The sequence below is a fragment of the Dipodomys spectabilis genome, unplaced genomic scaffold, assembly GCF_019054845.1.
Source record: "Dipodomys spectabilis isolate Male_0828 unplaced genomic scaffold, ASM1905484v1 ptg000017l, whole genome shotgun sequence".
NCBI lineage: Eukaryota > Metazoa > Chordata > Mammalia > Rodentia > Heteromyidae > Dipodomys > Dipodomys spectabilis.
In genome coordinates, this window is record NW_024870694.1 from 9,105,649 (window position 1) to 9,128,187 (window position 22,539).

General features: G+C 36.7%; 1 protein-coding gene across 2 annotated transcripts in view; it reads right to left on the bottom strand.

Moving 5' to 3' along the window:
* Znf148 (zinc finger protein 148) overlaps positions 1–22,539 on the bottom strand; it is a 109,101-nt gene that overhangs the window by 30,035 nt on the left and 56,527 nt on the right. For both annotated transcript variants that reach the window (XM_042669537.1, XM_042669543.1), the window contains one exon: positions 4,731–4,853. In XM_042669537.1, coding sequence (XP_042525471.1) covers positions 4,731–4,853 — 123 coding nt within the window. The remainder of the gene's footprint in view (positions 1–4,730; positions 4,854–22,539) is intronic.

A 22,539-nucleotide genomic window follows, 5' to 3' on the forward strand; every position in this document is an offset into this window, starting at 1 on the left:
AAAAAAAACAGACAAAGTTATAATTCAGGATTGTCTTCAAAAAGCTATTTAGAACCAGGCACCAGTGGCTCCCACCTGCAATCCTAGTTACTAAGGAGGCTGAGATCTGAGGACTGTGGTTGGAAGCTAGCCCAGGCTAGCTTCATGAGACTCTTACCTCCAATAAATCAGCATACAGCCAGAAGTGGCCCTGTGGCAAGTAGTAGAGTACTAGCCTTGAGAGAAAGGAGCTCAGGGATAGCACTCAGACCTAGAGTTCAAGCCCCATGACAGACAGACAAAAAAAACCAAAAAACAAACACCAAAAACTAGAAACAGAAAATTGTAGAACTACTACTGTGTATGTGTAACTGGTAGTTGTACTTTTAGCCAACTTATTAGAAAGACTAAAGTAGAGGGGAAAATAATTTGTAAATTATATAGCTCTAAGACGATATAACTAAAAGCAAAAATCACAAAAAAGAGGAACCTAAAAAAAACCCCACCAAAATCTGATTTAATTAAATGTACTAATGTTTAAAAAATAAAACAACAGTCCTAAAAGAAGAAATTTGTATTTTCTGTACAGATCCCCAATCTGACACGTGGTGACCACACATACTAAAAATATTCATAACAAGAAGTCAAGATTTAGCAAAGGTGTTAACACAGTGGGATCCTCATATTCTGATCCTCATGCCACCTATTCTGCTATGTATTTTTCCCACTCACTTCATGCTTCTAAGAATATTCCCCAAAGTTACTCCCTAAACATTTTTCATATACATTACACTCAGACTAGCCCAAATTTTGAGAAACTAAAAATCATATACAAGGAATTTAAAACAAGCAACACACAATGGTAGAATGGAGTTTTGTCTTTTTTTTTTTTTGGTGTCATACTGGAGCTTGAATGCAGGGCCTGTATACTATCCCTTAGCATTTTGCTCAGGGCTGGTGCTCTACCATCTGAGTCACAGCTCCACTTAAGGTTTTTTGATGATTAATTACAGTTTAAGAGTCTCACCTACTTTTCTGCCTAGGCTACAAATTGTGATCTTCAAAGTTCAGCCTCCTAAGTAGCTAGGACTATAGGCACTAAATTATCAGTATAACTTTTCTTAGCACATTCTTAAGAAAAATGTAAAATAACTTATTGTTTATACACACCTAGCCAAGCATGACCCATACCTACTACTCCCGCACTTTGGAGGCTGTGACAGAAGGATCTCAAGTATAGGCCATTTTGGATTACATGCAGTGACCCTGTCTCAAAAAAAAAAAAAAAGAAAAGAAAAGAAAAGAAAAAGGAGGGAAGGGAAAAGGAGTGGAAAAAAAGTAGCCTTGTCTTATTTTACATGGAACATGTGAGAACAATTTAAAATAACTTTTTGTTTTTCTCACACCTGCCTATTACATATTATTTCTAGTCACTTCATCCTTCTAAGAATTTCCTAAAAACAACTGTCCTAAAACTTTGCTTTATGTATACTGTTCTTAGAGTAGATCAAGTCATTTTGTTGTTGCTTTTGTTTTGAGACAATGGCTTACCATGCTGGCCTTGATTAGCACAGGCTGGCCTCAAACTCATAATACTACTGCCTCAGCCTCTTAATTGCTGGGATCACAGACAGGTGCTACCATGTGGCAAGATATACAGTACACTCAGATCATATCTTTCATCTTCCCACTAAATAGATTTATAAATACTACCTTTACAATACAAAATAGTCCAGTGTTGGTGGCTCACACCTATAATCCTAGATACAAAGAAGGCTGAGATCTAAGAACTGCAATTCAAAATTAGCTCAGACAGTAAGTATAGAAATTAGCTGGAAGACATGGTATGGCTCAAGTAGTAGAATGGCAGCCTTGAAGGAAAAAAATACAGCAATAACTTGAGGCTCTGAGTTCAAGCCCAGGTACTGGTGCACATGCATACACCTATGCTAGAATGTGTATACAAACACACAAAGGAAATACAAAATAATAAAATACAATGAGTTTATCTGAATTTGATAAGCAAAATAACTCAAAGCATATGATCTGTATTCTCAAAGACCTATAAACACTCAACATATACTTAGAAGAAAACAACCTGTTTTAAGTCCAAATTTCAGAGACATTATATTCAGAACAACACCAGAAAAATATGATAATAAAATACCTAGGAAAATTTAAAACTTACATCATAACTTAAAATCTTAAAGTATATTCTCTATAGATCAATGGTAAACCCAAAGAAAACAATTAAACTATTAAGATTTTAGAAATTACCTTTTACTCAAAGCTTGGAAAGTTGGGCATTGGTGGCTCATGCCTAGTTACTCAGGAGCCTCAGATCTGAGGATCACGGTTCAAAGCCAGCCTGGGCAGGAAAGTCTGTGAGACTCTTATCTCCAAGAAACCACCAGAAAACAGGAAGTAGCACTATGGCTCAACTGGTAGAGCACTCACCTTGAGCTGAAGAGCTGAGGGGCAGTGCCCAAGCCCAGAGTTCAAGCCCCACAGCCGACAAAAAAAAAAAAAAAAAGAGCTTGGAAATATTCTATATATGAGGAATTTGATTTATCCACTAAAGAACAAAAACAAAAAGATGTGTCCTAAAAACCACTTAGAAAAACCTAAGACACCAAAGAAAGAAAAGAGAGGAGAATTTCACAAAACATGAAAAATAAATCAATACAAATGAGAAAACCAAACAATATAACCGGATACTAAAGAAATCCCAATTTAAACAATAAGACTCCCATTAATAGCTACAAAAGGCAAAGTATAAAACACAAGGCTGGTGAGGGTAAGGACCTCAGGTCCACTTGAGTACATGACCAGTACAACACCATAGAAGGAGTGGGATTTTAAAATTCACATTATTTGATTCAATGGCAAAATATTATTAATACACAAATATTTCAAATCCGGCATAGCTTAAAATACAATCATTAGGGCTGGGAAGGTGGCTCAGTGGTAGAGCGCTTGCCTTGCATGCCTGAGGCCCTGGGTTCGATTCCTCAGCACCACATAAGCAAAAAGAAAAAATCTGTGGCTTAAGTGGTAGAGTGCTAGCCTTGAGCTGAAGAGCTGAGGGACAGTGCCCAGGCCCAGAGTTCAGGCCCTACGACCGGACCCCCCCCCCCAAAAAAAATACAATCATCTAAAAACATGATTTAGTAAAAATATTACTAATAAAAATGTTTACAAAAACTATTACTGGTCTGAGAATGTAGCTCAGTGGTAAAGTGCTTGCCTAGCATTTGCAAAGCAGCTGTTTTGATCTATACCACCATAAAAAGCGGTGGAAGAATGATTTCTAAGTTTAGGTGTAAAAGTAATTTACACATACTTCAAGGGTTATATGTCAGTAAACTAAATTTATCTATAAAAATTTGATAAAAGGGGATATAACAGGAAATCAAAATTGTTATCACTAAGAAATGTTACTATGTGTTACTTTAGCCTCTAAATTTTTTCAAAATTTTATTATTCGCTGTAGTAGGCATACTTCTCTATCCCCAGTGGTTAACTAGTAAACTGTTTAACAACTGCTTAGAGAATAGAATCATCCGTTAACTTCCATGGTGTATATATATTCCTGCTATGGCTAATTACAAGATACCAATGGTTTCAGCAACTGGCTAACAAAATTCCTGAAATTTTAGCAAAGAGTTCTTGCAATCCAGTCTGAGCTGTTCAAGCCCAGGGTAGCTCCAGTTACACCAAATTCCAAAATAAACAAGATAAACTAATAATGATGATAGTTATGACATGACTTTTTTTTGTTGTTGTTGTTGGTTGTGGTGCTTGAACTCTGGGCCTGGGCGCTATCCCTCAGCTCGTCAGCTCAAGGTGAGCATTCTACCACTTGAGCCACAGCACCACTTCTGGTTTTCTGGTGATTAACTAGAGATAAAAGTCTCACGGACTTTCCTGCCCAAGACTGGCTTTGAACTGCGATCCTTAGATCTCAGGCTCCAAGTAGCTAGGATTACAGGCATGAGCCAATGACATAATTTTTAATCAAGAAAACAGTCTTACTACATGAGGTAAAAAAAAAAAAGAAAAGTAACCATAGACATAAAAAATGAAAAGTAACTATAGACATGCAAATACAGTACACTCAGTTTACAGATTTACTAGAGATACCAAAAATTCTGCACAGTCAACTACTATGTACTAAAGAGGAAAAATTTTAAGTAGACATCTTCTAACAGTAATTTATTAATTACATTTATTAATCCATTTATCCATAAAATATAAAGAGACCCATTTGTGCCTCCTAGTCCAGGCTAGGCAATACAGCTGTGAGTAAAATGCAGTCCCTGCTCTCATGGAGCTTACATTCTGTTAAGTGGTATTCCACAATCTTTTTCCATGAACAACTGGTATTAAATTCATACAAACTTTAATATTAAAATAAGCTAATCTAATATGAATGAGAAGCAAGAGTCCTACTTATTATTAGTTTTTAGAGAAAGTAGACATATGGGAAAGGAAAACTACATTCATAGAAAAGAGGAGGATATTAAAAAAAAAAAGGGCAGAAAAATTGAAAGCCTAGGCCCACCACCTCCGAACAGGCATGCATACCTTTTCATTTCTACCTCCTGGTAGAAGCTGGTACAAAAATGAACTTTACTAAATTACATGAGACATTTACATTTGCCTTAAATTCCAAACAGGTTCCTGCTAATAAGATAAATCAAGTTTGCGATTAAACGATTAGTGACCACCACCTTAATATAGTCTCTTACTTTTGCAGGAGAACGTTGTTTCCGCTTCTTCTTTTTCTGTAAGTCTACTGGCTCTCTGATTTTTTTGTCTCTCATCAGTTGCTCAGATACATCAGTAAAAGTAATTTCCTGTTTTACACTTATCTGTTTAAAAACAAAAAGCTGATTTTAGAAATGCATAAAAAGTCCATTGTGACCAAAAGCCATTGTATGTTTAATCCTTGTCCAAGCCTACATGGAAGTGGAAGTGCTCCACAGTGCCTATCTGTGTGTGTGTGTGTGTGTGTGTGTGTGCGCATGCACACGTGCATGCAGGTATATCAACTAAGTAAGAGACCACATTAATAGGCAGTTGAGAAATAAAAATCGTGAGCATATAAACTAAGGGAGAATAAGATTTGTTGTTTTAATTCTACCTTAAAAACAGATTGAAGGTGTACTGAGGAAAGATGATTACAAGGTCTAGTGGAAGGCTGAAAATGGCCATGCATACCTGTAATCCAAACTATTTAGGAGTCAGAGAAAGATAAATCTTGGTTTGAGGCCAGCCTGGGCAAAAAGTCAACAACACTCTATCTCAAAAACAAACTAGTGAGCATAAAGGCATGGGCCTGTTATCCCAACTAAGAGGAAAGCACAATGGCTGGATGCAGTGGTAACATGGGAATACAGACCAGGCCAGCATGATGTTAAAGCATCATCACCACTAAAGGGGATGGAGATATATGACTCAAGGGGCAGGTAGAACATCTGCCTAGCAAATGTGAGGTCCTAAATTCAATCCTCAAAACTGCCAAAAGAACAACATAAGCTAGAACGGCAGTTCATGCCTGTTACCCCAGGTCTAAGGAGCTGGAGGTAAGGAGATTTGACTCCAATTCTAGCAGTCAAAAGCCTAACAAAAACAAAAACAAAAAAAAACAAACATAAAGCAAAAACACTGGAAGGGTGGCTCAAACAGTAGAACAAAAGACTCTGAGTTCAATCCCCAGTATCAACCCCACCTTTGCCAAAGAAAATTTGGACATTGTAATGCACACCTGTAAATCCAAACTATTCAGGAGGCCAAAGCAGAAGAAATTTCATTTCAGTGCCAAACTAGACAAACGTTAGTGAGTCTTTATCTCAAATGTAAGTCAAGCATAGAATTCAAACTCCAGTGGGGTGGGAATGGGGAACCACTAGTAGAAAACAGTAGAAAAGCAAACACTGTAGCATCAATTTCATTGTTATTCTTAAGGAGCTCATGCTGAGGTTATAAGTACAAAAAGATGAAGTTCCCAAAGTCAATATAAAGCTGAGGGACAAATGGGATATTCAGATATGTCAGTGTGTTTTCTTTCATATCAAGAAAACAGAGCTGGGAGCTGGTGGCTCACGTCTGTAATCCTAACTATTTAGGAGACAGAGATCTGAGGATTGCAGTTTAAAACTACCCTGGGCACAAAAGTCCATGAGACTTTTTTGTTTTTGTTTTTTGTTTTTGCTGGTTGCAGGGCTTGAACTCAGGAGCTGGGTGCTGTCCCTGAGCCTCTTTGTGCTCCAGGCTAGCACTACACCACTTGAGCCACAGAGCCACTTCCAGTTTTAGAGTGGTTATTTGGAGATTAAGAGTCTCACCAGGACTTTTCTCCCAGGTGGCTTTGAACTGTGATCCTCAGATCTCAGCCTCTTGAGTAGACTAGCACTGGCTCATGAAACTCTTATTTCCACTAACTACCAAAAAAGCCAGAAGTGGGGCTGTAGCTCAAGTGCATTAGGCTTAAGCAAAAGAAGCTCAGGGACAGAGCCTGGGCCCTGAGTTCAAGCTGTAGGACTGGCATAAGAGGAGAAGGGGGGAGAGGAGAGAGGGGGAGGAAAGGGGAGAGAGGAGAAGAAGAAAGAAAGAAAGGAAAGAAGGGAAGGGAGAGGGGAGAGGGGAGCAGAAGGGAGGAGAGAGGAGAGGGGAGAGGAAAGAGAGAAGGAAGGAGAGGGGAGAAGGGAGCGGGAAGAGAGAAGGGAGGAGAGGGGAGGAGAGAGGGAAGAGAGGGGGAAGGAAGGGAAAGAAAGAGAGGGGGGAAGGGAAGGGAAAGAGAGAGGGGGAGAGAAGGGAAAGAAAGAGAGAAGAGGAGGAAGAGAAGGAAAGGAAAGAGAGAGGGGGAGGGGACAGGGGAGCAGAGGGGAAGAGGAGAGGGAAGAAGGGAGAGGGAAGGAGGGAAGAGAGGAAAGAGGAGGAGGGGAGGGAAGAGGGGAAAGGAAACAGCACAAAATTCTAAAGGAAGGTAAGAAAATAGCTCACAATTCTAAAAGATCTAATCAAAAGACTAACAATGAAAACTTACTTTTATGCTCAATGTTCTTCATAAAAAATAGTACTCAATATTTCCCTAGCCTTGACAACTAACGATGACAAAACTGAATGAGTTTTTTTTTTTTTTTCAATCACTAATTTGTACAAGACAAAATGCTTATAATAGAGAAATATTCCAGGAGATAGGAAAATTTCAACATTGCTATCCCCATCTTTAGCTCTCAGGTCTTCAGAGTTGCTTGTCTTCACAGAAACATACCAGAGTTCTAAGGTGACTAACAATACAGTCAAATTTCATCAGATTTGCTGATGCTCAGTCACCCCCCTTCACTGTTACATTTTCAATTTATCCTTGAAATGAAAACATACAATTATCTTAAAACATGCAAGTCAACAGACTATGAAATATGGTAAAACTTGTTAAGAATCATCAGTAAGCAGAATGTGCTAATGACTAAATTTCTGAAAACACAATAAAAATATGGTGTAGAAGATTATGAGCATTTTACAGAGGTGTAAGACAACTGTGTAGAAAGGGTTCATGATCAAAATGCTTAAACCTATGTCAGAGATTTCTGACTGATAAAATGAAAAGGCAGTTTTCATGAATTCCTGAAATAGGAGCACTGTGATAATCACAAGTCAAGAAGGTTTGAAAAATGAAAACAACTTATATGTTTTTTTGCCTACTGACTTACAGAACAATGACCATTCTAACAGTTTATTTTGGCATCAACTATTTAGAGCAAAACACAGAATGGTAAAATGACTACCACCATGGCTTTAGGAAACAAGTGTCTTTACCACCAGAGCACTGACGTTTACCAAATTACAACTAGGGAGGCTGAGTATAAGACAAAGGATAAAGAGACTTGAAGCATTGTGGAACTGCTCTGTCCTATTCTGTACATGCTCCATAGACAAATCCAAATATTTCTGCCAACTTATAAATTACAAAGATCTGTGGAAATATAGCATACAACAAATAGAAACAGAAGTTCTTTTCACAAGTGTCAGGTACAGTGTAAAACAGATTCATAAATAAACCCTGCAATTAGCAGCTACTGACAAACCAAAGAATTACATATGTGAACGGTTTTAAAGAAAGGCTAATACAAACAGCTGATTCTTTGTTACTTCCACATATATGGGAGCTGATAATATTAATACTATCATTTTCTAATATAAGGAATACTTTTAATATGATAAAACCATGAACCTAAACCTACAAGTTTCAGTGAGAGAAAGCATAGTGATTGTCAATAGGCACATAGTAATTTACACTTTTAATAATCTCCTCCCTACATAACCTCTAAGCATACCCTAAAAAGTGGATGGCCCAGCTTAAAGTACTCAGAAAAATGCAGGTAAATTCAAAAACAAGAAATTATAAATATGACAATGAGGAGACAGTTACAAAGAGTTGTACAGAAAAAGGCAAAAACTTAAGCCTTCCTTCACCCAAAGAAGACTACAAGTAGACATCTATAAAAACTACCATCACAGAAAATCTTTAAGTACAGCAGAAATACATCTTACTCTTACCTTGAGAACTCTAGCAGGGCACTGGTGGCTCATGTCTATAATCCTAACTACTCAAAGAAACTGAAATCTGAGGATCACACTTTGAAGCCAGCCTGGGCAGAAAACTCCTTGAGTCTCTCTTTCCAATTAACCAGCAAAAATGTTAGACTGAAGATATGGCTCAAGTTGTAGAGCATCAGCTATAAGAGCAGAAGCCAAGCAAGAGTGCAAGACCCTGAGGCTCAAGACCCAATAATAGCACATACGAAAAAAGTTCAAAGTATAAAAAATATGTGAGATTTAAAAACAAAACAAAACAAAAAACTGTTTCCTCCTTGTCATTTAAGTTTAACCATTTCATCCAGTCCCATGAGCATCCTCAGGCCCACTTGAAAGTCTCAATTTCAAAGTTCTTCTCTCTCATTATCCACAAATAGCATCACTATCACCAGACCTATCCTCCTTTCATTAGAAATCCAAGAATTGCCAGACACTGGTGGCTCACTCCTGTAATCCTAGCTACTCAAGAAGCTGAGATCTGAGGATCACGGTTCAAAGTCAGCCTGGACAAGAAAGTCTATGGACTTTTATCTCTACTTAACACCAGAAAACTGTAAATGGTGCAATGGCTCAAAGTGGTAGAGCACTAGCGTTGAGCAAAAAGAGCTCAGGGACAGTGCCCAGGCCCTGGGTTCAAGCCCCAGAACTGACCAAAAACAACAACAACAAAACGCCGGTGGCTCACGTCTGTAATCCTAGCTACTAAGGAGGCTGAGATCTGAGGATCACTGTTCAAAGCCAGCCCAGGCAGGAAAGTCTGTGAAACTCTTATCTCCAATAAACCACCAGAAAACCGGAAGTGGCATTGTAGCTCAAGTGGTAGAGCACTAGCCTTGAGCTGAAGAGCTGAGGGACAGCGCCCAGGCCCAGAGTTTAAGTCCCACCACCAACAAAAATAACAACAAAAACAACAACAACAACAACAAAAACCTTTTCAAGTGCAAAAGACTCCTAAATTACCTTGATAATCTCTTAGATGTCAAATTTCCTGTTTAAATTACTTCCTTGGTATACTTACTTTTTTTTTTTTGGGTCCAGTCGCGGGGCCTGAACTCTGGGCCTGGGCGCTGTCCCTCAGCTCTTCAGCTCAAGGCTAGCGCTCTACCACTTGAGCCACAGCGCCACTTCCGGCTTTTTTCTTTTTGCTTATGTGGTGCTGGGGAATCGAATCCAGGGTCTCAGGCATGCAAGGCAAGTGCTCTACCACTGAGCCACCTTCCCAGCCCCTATACTTACTTTCTTTACACACTCTTTCCCTCATGAATATACAGCATCATTTTATAAAGGTTAATTAACATGTTACCATGGAATAGTGAATCTAATATATATGAGAATACAATTATATTAAGCCAGATAATGAAGAAATTTGCAAAAATGCAGAACAATTCTCACTGAATTTTTTTTGGAAAATTTATAATGAGTTTTGTTATTTATAACTTTAAAATAAAACTTGAATATATATTTTACATAACAAATATATAACATATTATATATAATGAACAAAAGTAAAAGATCTTAGGAATCTTCGATTTTTTTTAAAGAGTATAAAAGAGTCCCAATATCATAAAGCTTGAAAACTATCTCAACACACTTTCTGTTTGGTTGGTTTTTGTTGCTTATGTTTGATTTTAATACAATAGGATCTCACTATGTAGCCCAGCCTGGCCTCAAACTCAAGATCCTACTGCCTTAGCCTTCCAAGTGCTGAGGATACAGGTACATAGACATCACCACCACCCTTCCTAAACATTTTACATTTTTTTTTTTTTCCAGTGCCAGAGACTGAACTCAGGGCCTCATGCACTCTACCTAAGCCATACCTCTAATCACTAAGCTATACCTCCAGCCTCCAGATACAATTTAAATGTACCTTGTTTTCCCTTTTTCTTCCATCCAAACTCTTAGCACAGATACCTGGGCTCTACCAAAGTAAAGACCTGGGTATAGATACTGTGTGGGTATTTTCTAGTTTTGTCTGCTAAATTCACCAATCAGGAATGACACCACATCTAGCACCCAGAACTTAAAAGCACAGTGCTAGAAGCTAATGTGCTGAAACAAATATTTGTATATGTCAGAAGGCCACAGGAGCCAAATGAAAGAACTCCTAACAGCCAAAGCTAAAAGAAAATGAGCAAGAAAAAAGAACACTACTAGACTATAACACCACAGACTAACATAAATGTCAATATAATAAACATACTATGTCAGAATACTCCTCCAAGATATTTGTCAATTGCAAAAGGAAAGATAAAATGTTACAGCAGGAAACCTGGCAGATACTACCTTAACAAAGAATGAGGTTATTATCACCAGTTATAAGACATATACATGCTATATTTCTCCTGATATGATGCCTTAAGAAAGACCTATCATTTCTGTGGGATTGTTAAAACGGCAGAGCTTCAATCTAACTAGAAAAAAAAAACATAAGACAAACTCAAAACCACCCGACTAAATTACTGACCAGTACTTGCAAAAAAAGTATCAAGGCCATAAAAGACGAGGAAGGGCTGAGTACTTGCTAGAGATTGAAAGAGACTAAGAAGACACAGTTACTAAATGGATTCCTGAACTGAATCCTGGAACAGAAGGGGGACTTTAAATATACAACAGATAAGATGAAATAAGGCTAAAGTTTAATGGTATTCAGTCAATTTTAAGTTCCTGATTTTGACAACAATACAATGATTATACACATTTTAACGTTAGGGGAAGCTGAATGCAATGTTTATGTGAACTCTACTAATTCTGCAACACTTTCAAAATCTAAAATTATTTCAATATTGTAAATTAAAATACTAGAATGTTCTAGAAAGCCAGGTGCCGGTGGCTCATGCTTGTAATCCTAGCTACTCAGGAGGCTGAAAGCTGAAGATCACAGTTAAAAGAAAGCCAGTGTAGTTTTAAGTCCATGAGATTCTTTCTCTAAATAATTACCAAAAGTAGAGGTGTGGCTCATGTGGTAGAATACTAGCTTTGAGGGGAAAAAAACAACAACAGAACAGCTCAAGGACAGTGCCTAGGCACTAAGTTTAAGTCCCAGAAGCAGCATGCCACAGGTGTGTTCACACATATACATACACAAACACACACAGAAAAGTAAAAAATTAAGCCCAAGTCTTCCATATCCAGAGGCTTACAGCTTAACTATTATGATGTGGGGATTATTTCTTAGACTCATATTGCCAATATGAAAATGAAACTTCAAGGCAGTATCTTACCCATGGTATAAAGTTTTCAAAACTAAAGCCAAAATCTTATTTCTTTCAATCTAGTGCTATTTCCACTACAATACTGTAACTCTTCTTAATATAATATGGATTATTGAAATTAATTTTAAAATGCCTTTTACATCAATATATATTTTCACATATGAAGTGCAGTTTGTATGTTTCAGGAACAGGAAGAAATTTCTATTGGCCCTGGAACACCTAGTGGATATTCAAAAAAAAATGGGGGGGAGGGGGCCAAATGCCAACTTATCTAAATGCTTTAAGTAAAGCAGTAGAAAACTTGAATTTCAATGCCATATCTTCCAATTTCTAACAAAGTGAACCGGGCAAAGGTTTGGAGTTAAAAGAAATACAAGCTAATTTCAAATTGTGATACTAGCAGTATAAGGCGGCACAACTTTGTTCTCTGGTAAAATAAAGGAAAATCCTCATAAGATTTCTGTAGCATTAAATGAGATTTTATATAAAGCAACAAAACTAAGTATACTACATGTAATCATATAATAAATTCTTGATAGTAATTATAAACATTTCCTCACCTGTCAATTTGTAGTTTAGCATCCATCTTATGTTCAGAAAAATCAAATGAAATAATAAAGATATCAAGAACTTCAAAGTACGAAATATTATTTTTTGTCCAAATTTTTGTTCAAACATTTTGTCTAAAACATTTTTGTCCAAAACAGCTAAAAATAATCTTTCCTTCGATCCTCCTTCAAACTTCCCTGCCTGTAATATATTGGCTATCTCCTATCTAAAGATTTTCTTTTCATTTTTTTTCTGTGCCCTCCACCTAAGATAAGGTCTGTTGTTTCTTAATCATTTCAATATATCATATATCAATCTAGAAATTGTGTTTCATATATCCTTTTCTAGATAATATATAATAGCATTAGGTTGGGATTTCCATACATGTCCAGAAGAAGCCAAATTGGTCTTGTGAATTAGAATTTGACCTTGAGAAATCAAAGAAATAACTCCACATCACAGCAAGGTCCACATAACAATATTTATGATAACAAGTACAGCTATCTACTACCCAATAATAAACAGTAAATACAATACTTCTATATGTCATTATATAATTGGTAAAAAAATTACATTTGATTAATTTAATGACACATTTGTTCATGGTTTAAGGTTAGGCAATAAAGATAAATATGTAAATACATTTTTAAGAATTTTACACAAATATGTGAGGTGAAGAAAATTTTATACATACAAATACCTACACAGAAAAACAAACAAAGTGCTATAATGCTAACAAAGGCACATTATAATAAGTTGTAGTATAGTAGAAATTATAGCAGTTTTTAGGATATTTATAGCTATTTTATATTTTCCCAACAAGTATGTATTACTTTATAATCTTAAAATGAATTTATAATCTTAAAATGTCCAATCAGTACAAATCCCTAGTATTAATCAGAGAAAATATTTATTTACCATTACCTTAACAAACCTAAGTTTTGTTTTTTTTTGTCAGTTGTGGGGATAGAACTCTGGGCCTAGACGCTGTCCCTCAGCTCTTCAACTCAAGGCTAGCACTCTACCGCTTGAGCCACGGTACCACTTCTGGTTTTCTGGTGGGTCATTGGAGATAAGAGTCTCATGGACTTTCCTGCTGGGGCAGTCTTTGAACTGTCATCCTCATATCTCAGACTCCTGAATAGCTAGGATTATAGGCGTGAGATACCAGCACCCAGCCCTAAATTGTTTTAAAAACTCAAACATTATGCCAACAACATAAAACTGAAAATCTTTACAGATGATTTTGTTAAAAATAAACAAATACCATTAAATAAATCTTGATTCTCATTTTATATCACCAACAAAAATCAATTCTAAATGAGAAAGGAGGGGAAAAAAAGGAAAATCATAAAACTTTTAGATGTTCATAAAGGAAAATATTTTCACACTGTTAGATTAGGCAATAACTTTTTAAATAGCTTTAGAACACACAAGACACTAGCCTAAAGGTAAGGCTTATAAACTAACTCTTCTCAACTTATTATTCAGCTATTAATCAAAAGGATAAAAGGCAAATCACACTAGGAAATAAAAATTGCAATACATATATACACTGGATTTTTTATTAAAGTGACTACAGATAGGAAAGAGTAAGGAACACTCCACTTGAAAAGAAGTTGAGCAAAAGAAATAATATATACGTTGTTAAGAAATATGAGGGCTGGTGCATGGCTCAAATGGTAGAGCACTTGCCTAGCAAATATGAGGTCCTAAGTTCGAAACTGTAGGAAAGGAAAGGACAAGAAGTTGAGGGGTGAGGAGTTACAGTTAAATGAAACAAAAAAATCATAGTGCAATTCTACTGTGCACCATGGCTAAAATTAAAATTCGGTATTTGACAATACACACAGCAAAGGTTTAGAACAACTGTCAAAACCAACCAAATACTTCTGGCAATAAATACTAAAACTATATATATATGCCAACCTAGCAAATTCAATTCTAGGGAAATAACCAACAGTAATGAGAACATATATCAAAAGACATATCAAGAATATTCAAAGTAACACATTTCATAATGACTAATATCTAGAAACCTCCTTGTCTATGTTTCTGTCTCTCTCTCTCCTGATAATGCTGGGGAATGCCTTGTTTAGTCTAAGCAAGCATTCTGCACTGAGCCACACCTACAGCCCACGGAAGAAACAATCTAAACGTCATTATACTAAAATGATAGATTCATACAAATGATGACTGCACAGAAAGGAGAGTAAACTGTTACTACATAAAACATAAATGTTTATTATCAACAATGAAAAACAAAGAGACCAGACATTAGAATACATCGTGTTTATGTCCAAACCATATCCAATTAAAAGTTAAGAAAGCTAACAGACCATGATAAAAAGCACCAGGGTAGCAGTAATCTCTAAGAATTGATGGTGAGTTGTAACTAAGACAGATAGAAGAGTGGAGGCTTCTGGAACACTAGTGATGCTCTGTATCTTGATCTGGGTACGTGGGTATTTCCTTTTGATTAAATCCATCAAGGTGCACACTTAGCAATTTGAATATTTTCCTATATGACTTATTTCCCAATAAAAATATACATACCTAGAGAAAGAAATGCTAAATATGTGCATAAATACACACAAGCATTCATTTACCATTATCTCACTCCAACTAAACAAGCTAGCAATGACATACATGTCAATCCATAGAGGGTGGCTTAAATAAATGACAGTATAACATTTAATCAGTTACTAGAATAAGGCAGTTTTAAAGATAAAAACATGAAAATCTTTATAAAATATGTCATATGGGAATTTCAAATGTATATGTACTTGAACATTTGCAGAAAATATGTGCATTACAATTAAAAACATGACAGAAACATACAATGTTTGCTTATGAATTCGAATTTTATAGAAAAATATCAGTATTAGTGCTCTCTTGGAATTAAAGTAGGCAAAGGTTAGAAAAAAGGAAAGTTCTGTTTGTTTTGTGATGCTGAAGGCCAAGGTCTGTTAGGAAAACATTATACCACTTAACTAGGCTCCAGCCCAAGAATTTTTTACCTTTTTATTATTCTCTTCTTTTATCTTTCTATTACTCTTGTTTTAGTTTGGTCTTGTTGGTGGTGACAATGATGGAGGTGGTGTTAGGTTTGATTTTGGTGGTACTAGAGTTCGAACCTAGGGTCCCTACTTACTAGGCAAGTGCTTTCACAATGACTATATGTAGTCCTCTCATAATAAAGTATATAATGCAATTATGAAAAAACTAGCAGTTATGTTTGAAAGTCATCTAGCTAAGCTCACCTTAACCACATCATAAATTATTTCCAATCTGTACATTACTACCCTAACAGAGCATAATTCTCTTTCAGTACCATTGTCTCACAATTTCAGACCAAAAGACATCAAAGAAGACAGAAGTTATCAAAGTCTTTAAAAAGAAATCTAACAATTTATGTTCACCTAACTTAAAAAAAAAAAAAAAGAAAAACTGACAAGCTACATTAAGAGCAGAGAAAAATAGTGAAAAACATACCATGCTATATTGACTCCTTCAATAATCTATCTAAAAAGTTGAGTATTCTTTATCCATAAAATCTGAAATCCAGCTGGAGACATGGCTCAAATGGTACAGTATTTGTCCAATACATATGAGGTTCTGGGCTTAACCCTTGGTATCAAAATGCTTTATAGGGCTGGGAAGGTGGCTCAGTGGTAGAGCGCTTGCCTTGCATGCCTGAGGCCCTGGGTTCGATTCCTCAGCACCACATAAGCAAAAAGAAAAAAGCCGGAAGTGGCGCTGTGGCTCAAGTGGTAGAGTGCTAGCCTTGAGCTGAAGAGCTGAGGGACAGCACCCAGGCCCAGAGTTCAGGCCCCATGACCGGATCCAAAAAAAAAAAAAAAAATGTTTTATAACACAAACAGTTTTAAATGCTTACATGACAAGTGGAAAGTTACAACACCTGATCTCACATAGCAGGCTGTGGTCTAAATACAGAAAAAATACAGCACAAAATTATGTTCAGGCTATGTGTATAGGTAAAAAGAAATATAAATGATCACCATATTTACATTTGGGTCCCTTTCTCTAAGACATTTCACACTTAGTATATGCAAATATTTCAAACTGAAATATTTCTAGTTCCATGTGTTTCAGATGAAGGATAGTTAATTTATTTACTTATAAAGGTGAGATAAAGCTGGGCACTGGTGGCTCATGCCTGTAATCCTAGCTACTCAGGAGGGTGCGATCTGAGAATCACAATAGAAAGCCGCCTGGGCTGGAAAGTCCATGAGCCTTTTATCTCCAAGTTAACAGCCAAAAAACCAGAAGTGTAGCTGTGGCTCAAAGTGGTATAGAGCAGTAGCTGTGTGTGAAGAGCTTAGGAGCAGTGCCTGAGTTCAAGCCCCACAACCCAAAGAAAGAAAGAAAGAGAAAGAGAGAAAGAAAGAGAGAGAGAGGAAGGAAGGAAGGAAGGAAGGAAGGAAGGAAGGAAGGAAGGAAGGGAGAGAGGGAGGGAGGGAGGGAGGGAGGGAGGGAGGGAGACAAGAGACAAGAGACAAGAGATAAGAGACAAGAGACAAGAGACAGAGGGGCTGGGAAGGTGGCTTAGTGGTAGAGTGCTTGCCTTGCATGCATGAGGCCCTGGGTTCTATTCCTTAGCACCACATAAGCAGAAAAACTGGAAGTGGTGCTATGGCTCAAGAGCTAGACTTGAGCAGAAGAGCTGAGAGACAGTGACCAGGCCCAGAGTTCAGGCCCCATGACTGACAAGAGAGAGAGAAAGATGTGAGATAGTCAGTAATAATAGCCTGACTCTCACCAGTAAAGATTATGAAGCAACAATATTCAGTCTATGCTTTCTGTTCAGATACTGATTCCTATTAAGTAAGACTCTAAGAGATACAATACATATGAGAAAATTTTGTGATAAAGGCTAGAGCTGATAGTAGTTACTATCAATTTTCTATGAGTAATTAAACTCCGTGAGACTCTTATCTCCAATAAACCACTAGAAAACTAGAAGTGCCACTGTGGCTCTAGCAGTAAAGTGCTCGCCTTGAGCTGAAGAACGCAGGGACAGTGCCCAAGCCCAGAGTTCAAGCACCACAAAAACAAACAAACATTAATCCCAACAAAAGCCAACTTAGTCACTTTAAGACTCAACAGGCATGTACCTAAAAAAAACTATTAATGAAGCTCTTAAGAAAATTTTAAGAGAAATGAAATAGTATAAAAGACTTTGGAGAAGTACACAATGGATGACAGGTTGAAATTAAGCAGAAAAAAGAAATACCCTAACAATAGTTAAGCAAATACAAAGGAAAATAGATGTGAAAGACCAGTTGTCATCAGTAAATGTAATACGATTCTTCAATTAAACCAGAGTACAAAATGTATGGTAAAATAGCACCTTAAAGCATTGCAATGGGTAAAATGATTCCTTTTTTACTTTTTTGGTGCTGGTCCTAGGCTTGAACCTAAGGGGTCTGGGCACTGTCACTGAGCTCTACCGTTCAAGACTAGTGCTCCTGAGCCACACCTTCCACTTTCAGGTTTTTGGTAGTTAATTGCAAAGACCATTACCAATGGCTCAACCTAGCTACTCAGGAGGATGAGATCTGAGGATCAAGGTTTGAAGCCAGCTAGGGCAGGATCTCCAATAAACTACTCAGAAAAAGCCAGAAGTGGCGCTGTGGCTCAAGTGGTAGAGTACTAGCTAGCCTTGAACAAAAGAAGCTTCAGGGGGAAGTGCCCAGGCAAAGTTCAAGCCCCAGGACCAACAAAAAAAAAAAAACATAAAACTCTCATGGACTTTCTTGACCAGGCTGGCTCTGAACTGAAATGATTTAGGAGATTTAACTATTCCATCTTCTTAAACTAATGATAAGATTAAAGGAAATTTAAAAATAGAAAAACAAAACAGAAGTCCTATTCCAATGACCAAATATATTTTGAGTTTCCAGGCTCATGAAAACATTGCCCATATATACAAAATGCATGAAAGTTTTGCCTACAATATTATTTACAATGCTTCATAGCACTGAAATTCCTAACTAAACCAAATGGCATATGAATGCTGAAGTACAATCTTCTAGGAGTTATACATACCTGAAATATTTATTACATTATTATATAACTAGAATTGATTTTTTTATACTTTATTAGAAGACAAATGCAACATATATCATTGTGAAATGTAATTTGCTCCATTTTGTAACTATAGAATACTCTTTAATGTGCTTTATCATCATCAAACTGTAAAATAAAGGTCTCAAAAATTTGTGATTTCTGACGTCCCTTTGGGTAGATTTTATAAAAATAAAAAAGACAAGAATTTGTCTTATATTTCTGAAATAAACTTTGTTTTTTGATTGGGAATCTTTCTAACTCAGTACTATCTGTATCTTTACTGGCCAGTACTGAAACCATTAGAAAAAAAAGAGCTATGAAGAAATGTTATATCAGTGAGATTAAGGAACCAAAAAATTAATGTTCTTTAATTTTAAATATCCACCATGTTAGAAAATATAGACATTTCATATCATCTTTATACAAGGGAGTGAAATTACTCCTAAGGAACAACATAGTCTAGCAGGACACACAACCCTTTTAAATGAGAGCAAGTATCTACAATGCTAAGGCTTCTCCCTAGAACAAGAATAATTATCTCATGGGAAGCAGAACATTCTCCTTAAGATGAGATGAGAGCTAACAACTTCTCTAAACTTAAACTGAGTGAATAATTTATACAGTGGTCAACCAGACTCCACTTGACCAATTCTGAGACAATCAACCTCGGATCACTGGGGAAGACAACTATGACCAGGATTATTCAATAATCATGTACATCTCTTGGCCTACCTCCAATTTTTTGCCTATTTGAACCTATAGATCAAGGTTCTACCATGAAGACAGCTGAAAATAACTGGCCTTCCTGTGGCTGTCAGTACCAATAATCAATTTCTTTTCTCTGGCCTTTACATTATCCTTTCTTTATTTGGCATATAGGGGCAACTGGCCAGAATGGACATGTAGAATTGCAGAAGCTTGAATCTGGAGTCAAAAACTTGTTTCATACTGATTTAGAGTAGAGGGTCAATAAAAATTCTGAAAGCTAATAATTGCCATAATAATTTTTATTTAAATTGTTACCAGACACTAAGAGAGACTTTATCTAGGAGATAGAACCTAAAGTTATTAACAATTTGAGAAAACTCAAATTCTTGTTCTGAATCAACAATAAAAAAGTTACCATGAAAAAAAGTTATGAATAAGCATAATGAATAAGCAACTTTTGAAAAAAGAAAACCACTGATTTAAAATGGTTCAAAATCCATTGTACATGTGTATACACTGGTACTGGAGGTTGAAATCAGGGCCTGTGCCCTGTTCCTTAGCTTTTTTTGCTCAAGGATGGCACATTACCACCTGAACCATAATTTCACTTCTAGCTTTTTGTTGGTTAATGAGATAAGAATCTCTTGGACTTTTCTGCCAGTGCTGGCTTCCAACACCAATTCTGAAATCTTGGTTTCCTAAGTAGTTAGAATGATTGCAGGCTTAAGCCAACAGTGCCCAACTATCAAAATAATTTTTAAAAGGCTTTAGAATAATCTAAAAAGGATGTAAGGCCTGTTAAATCTGTTTAAAGTCTATATTTGGGTTTTAGGATCATACTGCTCTATTGTGAAGCTTTTGTTTTCCTTTTTTTGTTGGTCCCGGGGCTTAAACTCAAGCCTGAGTGCTGTCCCTGAGGGGTTTTTTTTGCTCAAAGCTCGTGCTCTTCTACTATTTCGTGCCACAGCTCCACTTTCAGTTTTCTGGTAGTTAATTGGAGGTAAGAGTCTCACAGACTTTCCTACCTGAGCTGACTCTGAATCACAATACTCACATCTCAGCCTCCTGAGTAGCCCAAGTCACCACACACATACATAGTTTTATATACATAATTATGTCTCCAAGTCCTGCCTCTTACAACTTTGCCTTTAAGGTTATGTAATCACTTACTCTCAATAGATAATCTTTTAAAAATCCCTTAGCTCTACCTGTCTGCTATGTGGCATGATTCAGTTTTTCATAGAGTCTTCATGTATTATTGTCTTTTAGGCATACTAGGACTCAACTTTGGACAACCATAAAAAGATAAAGTTTTAAGCAGACATTGAAGAAACTGTAGAAGAATAAAGAATTTTAAAAAATTAAGAAAGAGTAGATTGTAAAAGTCCATCAAGATCCTATGTGTAATAATTCATATGAAAAATGGCATAAAATGCAAATGATTAGATCTATGTGACATGTATGGTAGATTATCTTGGGACTATGATCACTTCTGTCCACATAAAATCTGCACATCAATGTTCACAGCAGCTTTACTGTAAAATAACCAATGGCTAAAAATGTCCCTCAGTAATAGAATTATTATTCTATGATACAGTTATACCACAGAATACACTATAATAAAAGGCAGTGAATAATAAGAGTGAAATTTAGATACCATGTAAACGTTGTGGAGATATAACAATGCAATCTTCCCCACCCTGTATAACAGATATAAACCATAATAAATATACATGTATTTATATATATTTTATTTTATATATTATATATATATATTTTTTATTTTTATTTTTGGTCAGTTGTGGGGCCTGAACTCTGGGCTTGGGTGCTGCCCCTCAGCTCTTCAGCTCAAGGCTAGCACTCTACCACTTGAGAGTCAGCCCCACTTCCAGCTTTTTTTTTCTGCTTATGTGATGCTGAGGAATTGAACCCAGGGCCTCATGCATGCAAGGCAAGTACTATACCACTGAGCCATCTTGCCAGCCCCATAAAAATATTTTTTAAAAGCCAAAACCCCACAGCTAAAGCTAATATATGTTAACGTCATAAAATGTATTTATTATATGAGACACTTGAAAAACCTTAAAAACTCCTTGCTCACCAATGTTTTTCCAAACATAACCAAATTACCATGGGAAGGTAGCTTAGATGATAGAGAACCAATTACTCTAATAAAGATAATAAGATTAGTAAAATAAAAAATAAAAAGGAACAAGTTATTGACATACAAAACCTAGATGGTTTTCAAGAGCATTATATCGAATGAAAGAGTCAATCTAAGAAATTCATGTTACGTGATGTAATTAATAAGACATTCCCACACTGAATAAGTTACAGGGATGGAAAGCAGATTTGAGATGGCCAGAGGTTAGGCATGTGGAGAAGGAAGAAGTGTGACTATGAAGTCCCTATCCTCTTTTTATCCATGAACAACTCACCCCTAAAGCCTTAAGCTAGGGCAAAACAGTCTCTGTCAGAATGAAGAGAGTTTTGTGCATGGGAAGGCTGCCCAATACAAGATGTCAGAAAAGGGTTGCGGGTATAGCCCAGTGGTAGACTGCTCACCTATCAGTATATGAGGTCCTAGAAAGGATCACCAGCACAATCAAAAAAACAAAATAAGACTTCTTTCAAAATGTCAAAGAACAAGCACAATGAGAAGATTTTCCATATAGAATTCAATTCAGCATGAGGTATTGGGAGTCCAGGCAGCATAGGAAGGGTCTATGTTGTGGTAGAATGACAGGCAGCCTAGAGTGGGCATCAGAAAAGAGGTGAAGAAAGTAATAAAGTGGGTGTAGAACAGCATGATCTATCAAAGCAGAATGCCACAAAGGGTAGGGAATGTCCATGTGGTGCTAAGGTCCAGTTCAAGATGTCAAAGAACATGTAGGTAGAAAACAGCATCCATGCAGGGATGGGACAACAAGTACTGCTGTGGAGACAGAATCCTAGACCCACGTCTATGGGTGATTACAGAGAATTTAATAAGTAAATAAAGGATAAAGAAGCCAGGCGCGCACGCGTGTGCATGCGTGTGTGTGTGTGTGTGTGTGTGTGTGTGTGTGTGTGTGAGAGAGAGAGAGAGAGAGATTTGAACTATAGAACTAGATGGGGAGGGGAGGAAAGAAGGGGAAAAGAGGGTGAATAATTTTGTAATGCAATTCAACAATGCACGAAGACATTGTCTCAATAAAAGCTGTTGATCAAAAGAGGTTTTGAGGATGGGGAAATAGAAAATGAAAGGGTTATTCTGAGCAAAATACAATATATGCACAAGTGCCATATTAAAATCCTTTGCAATTTTTAATACTAAAAAGTATTAATTTTTTTTAAATGACAAAAAAGTTAACATTTCCTGCTAGAAAGTACCTACATAAGAGGGTTAAGC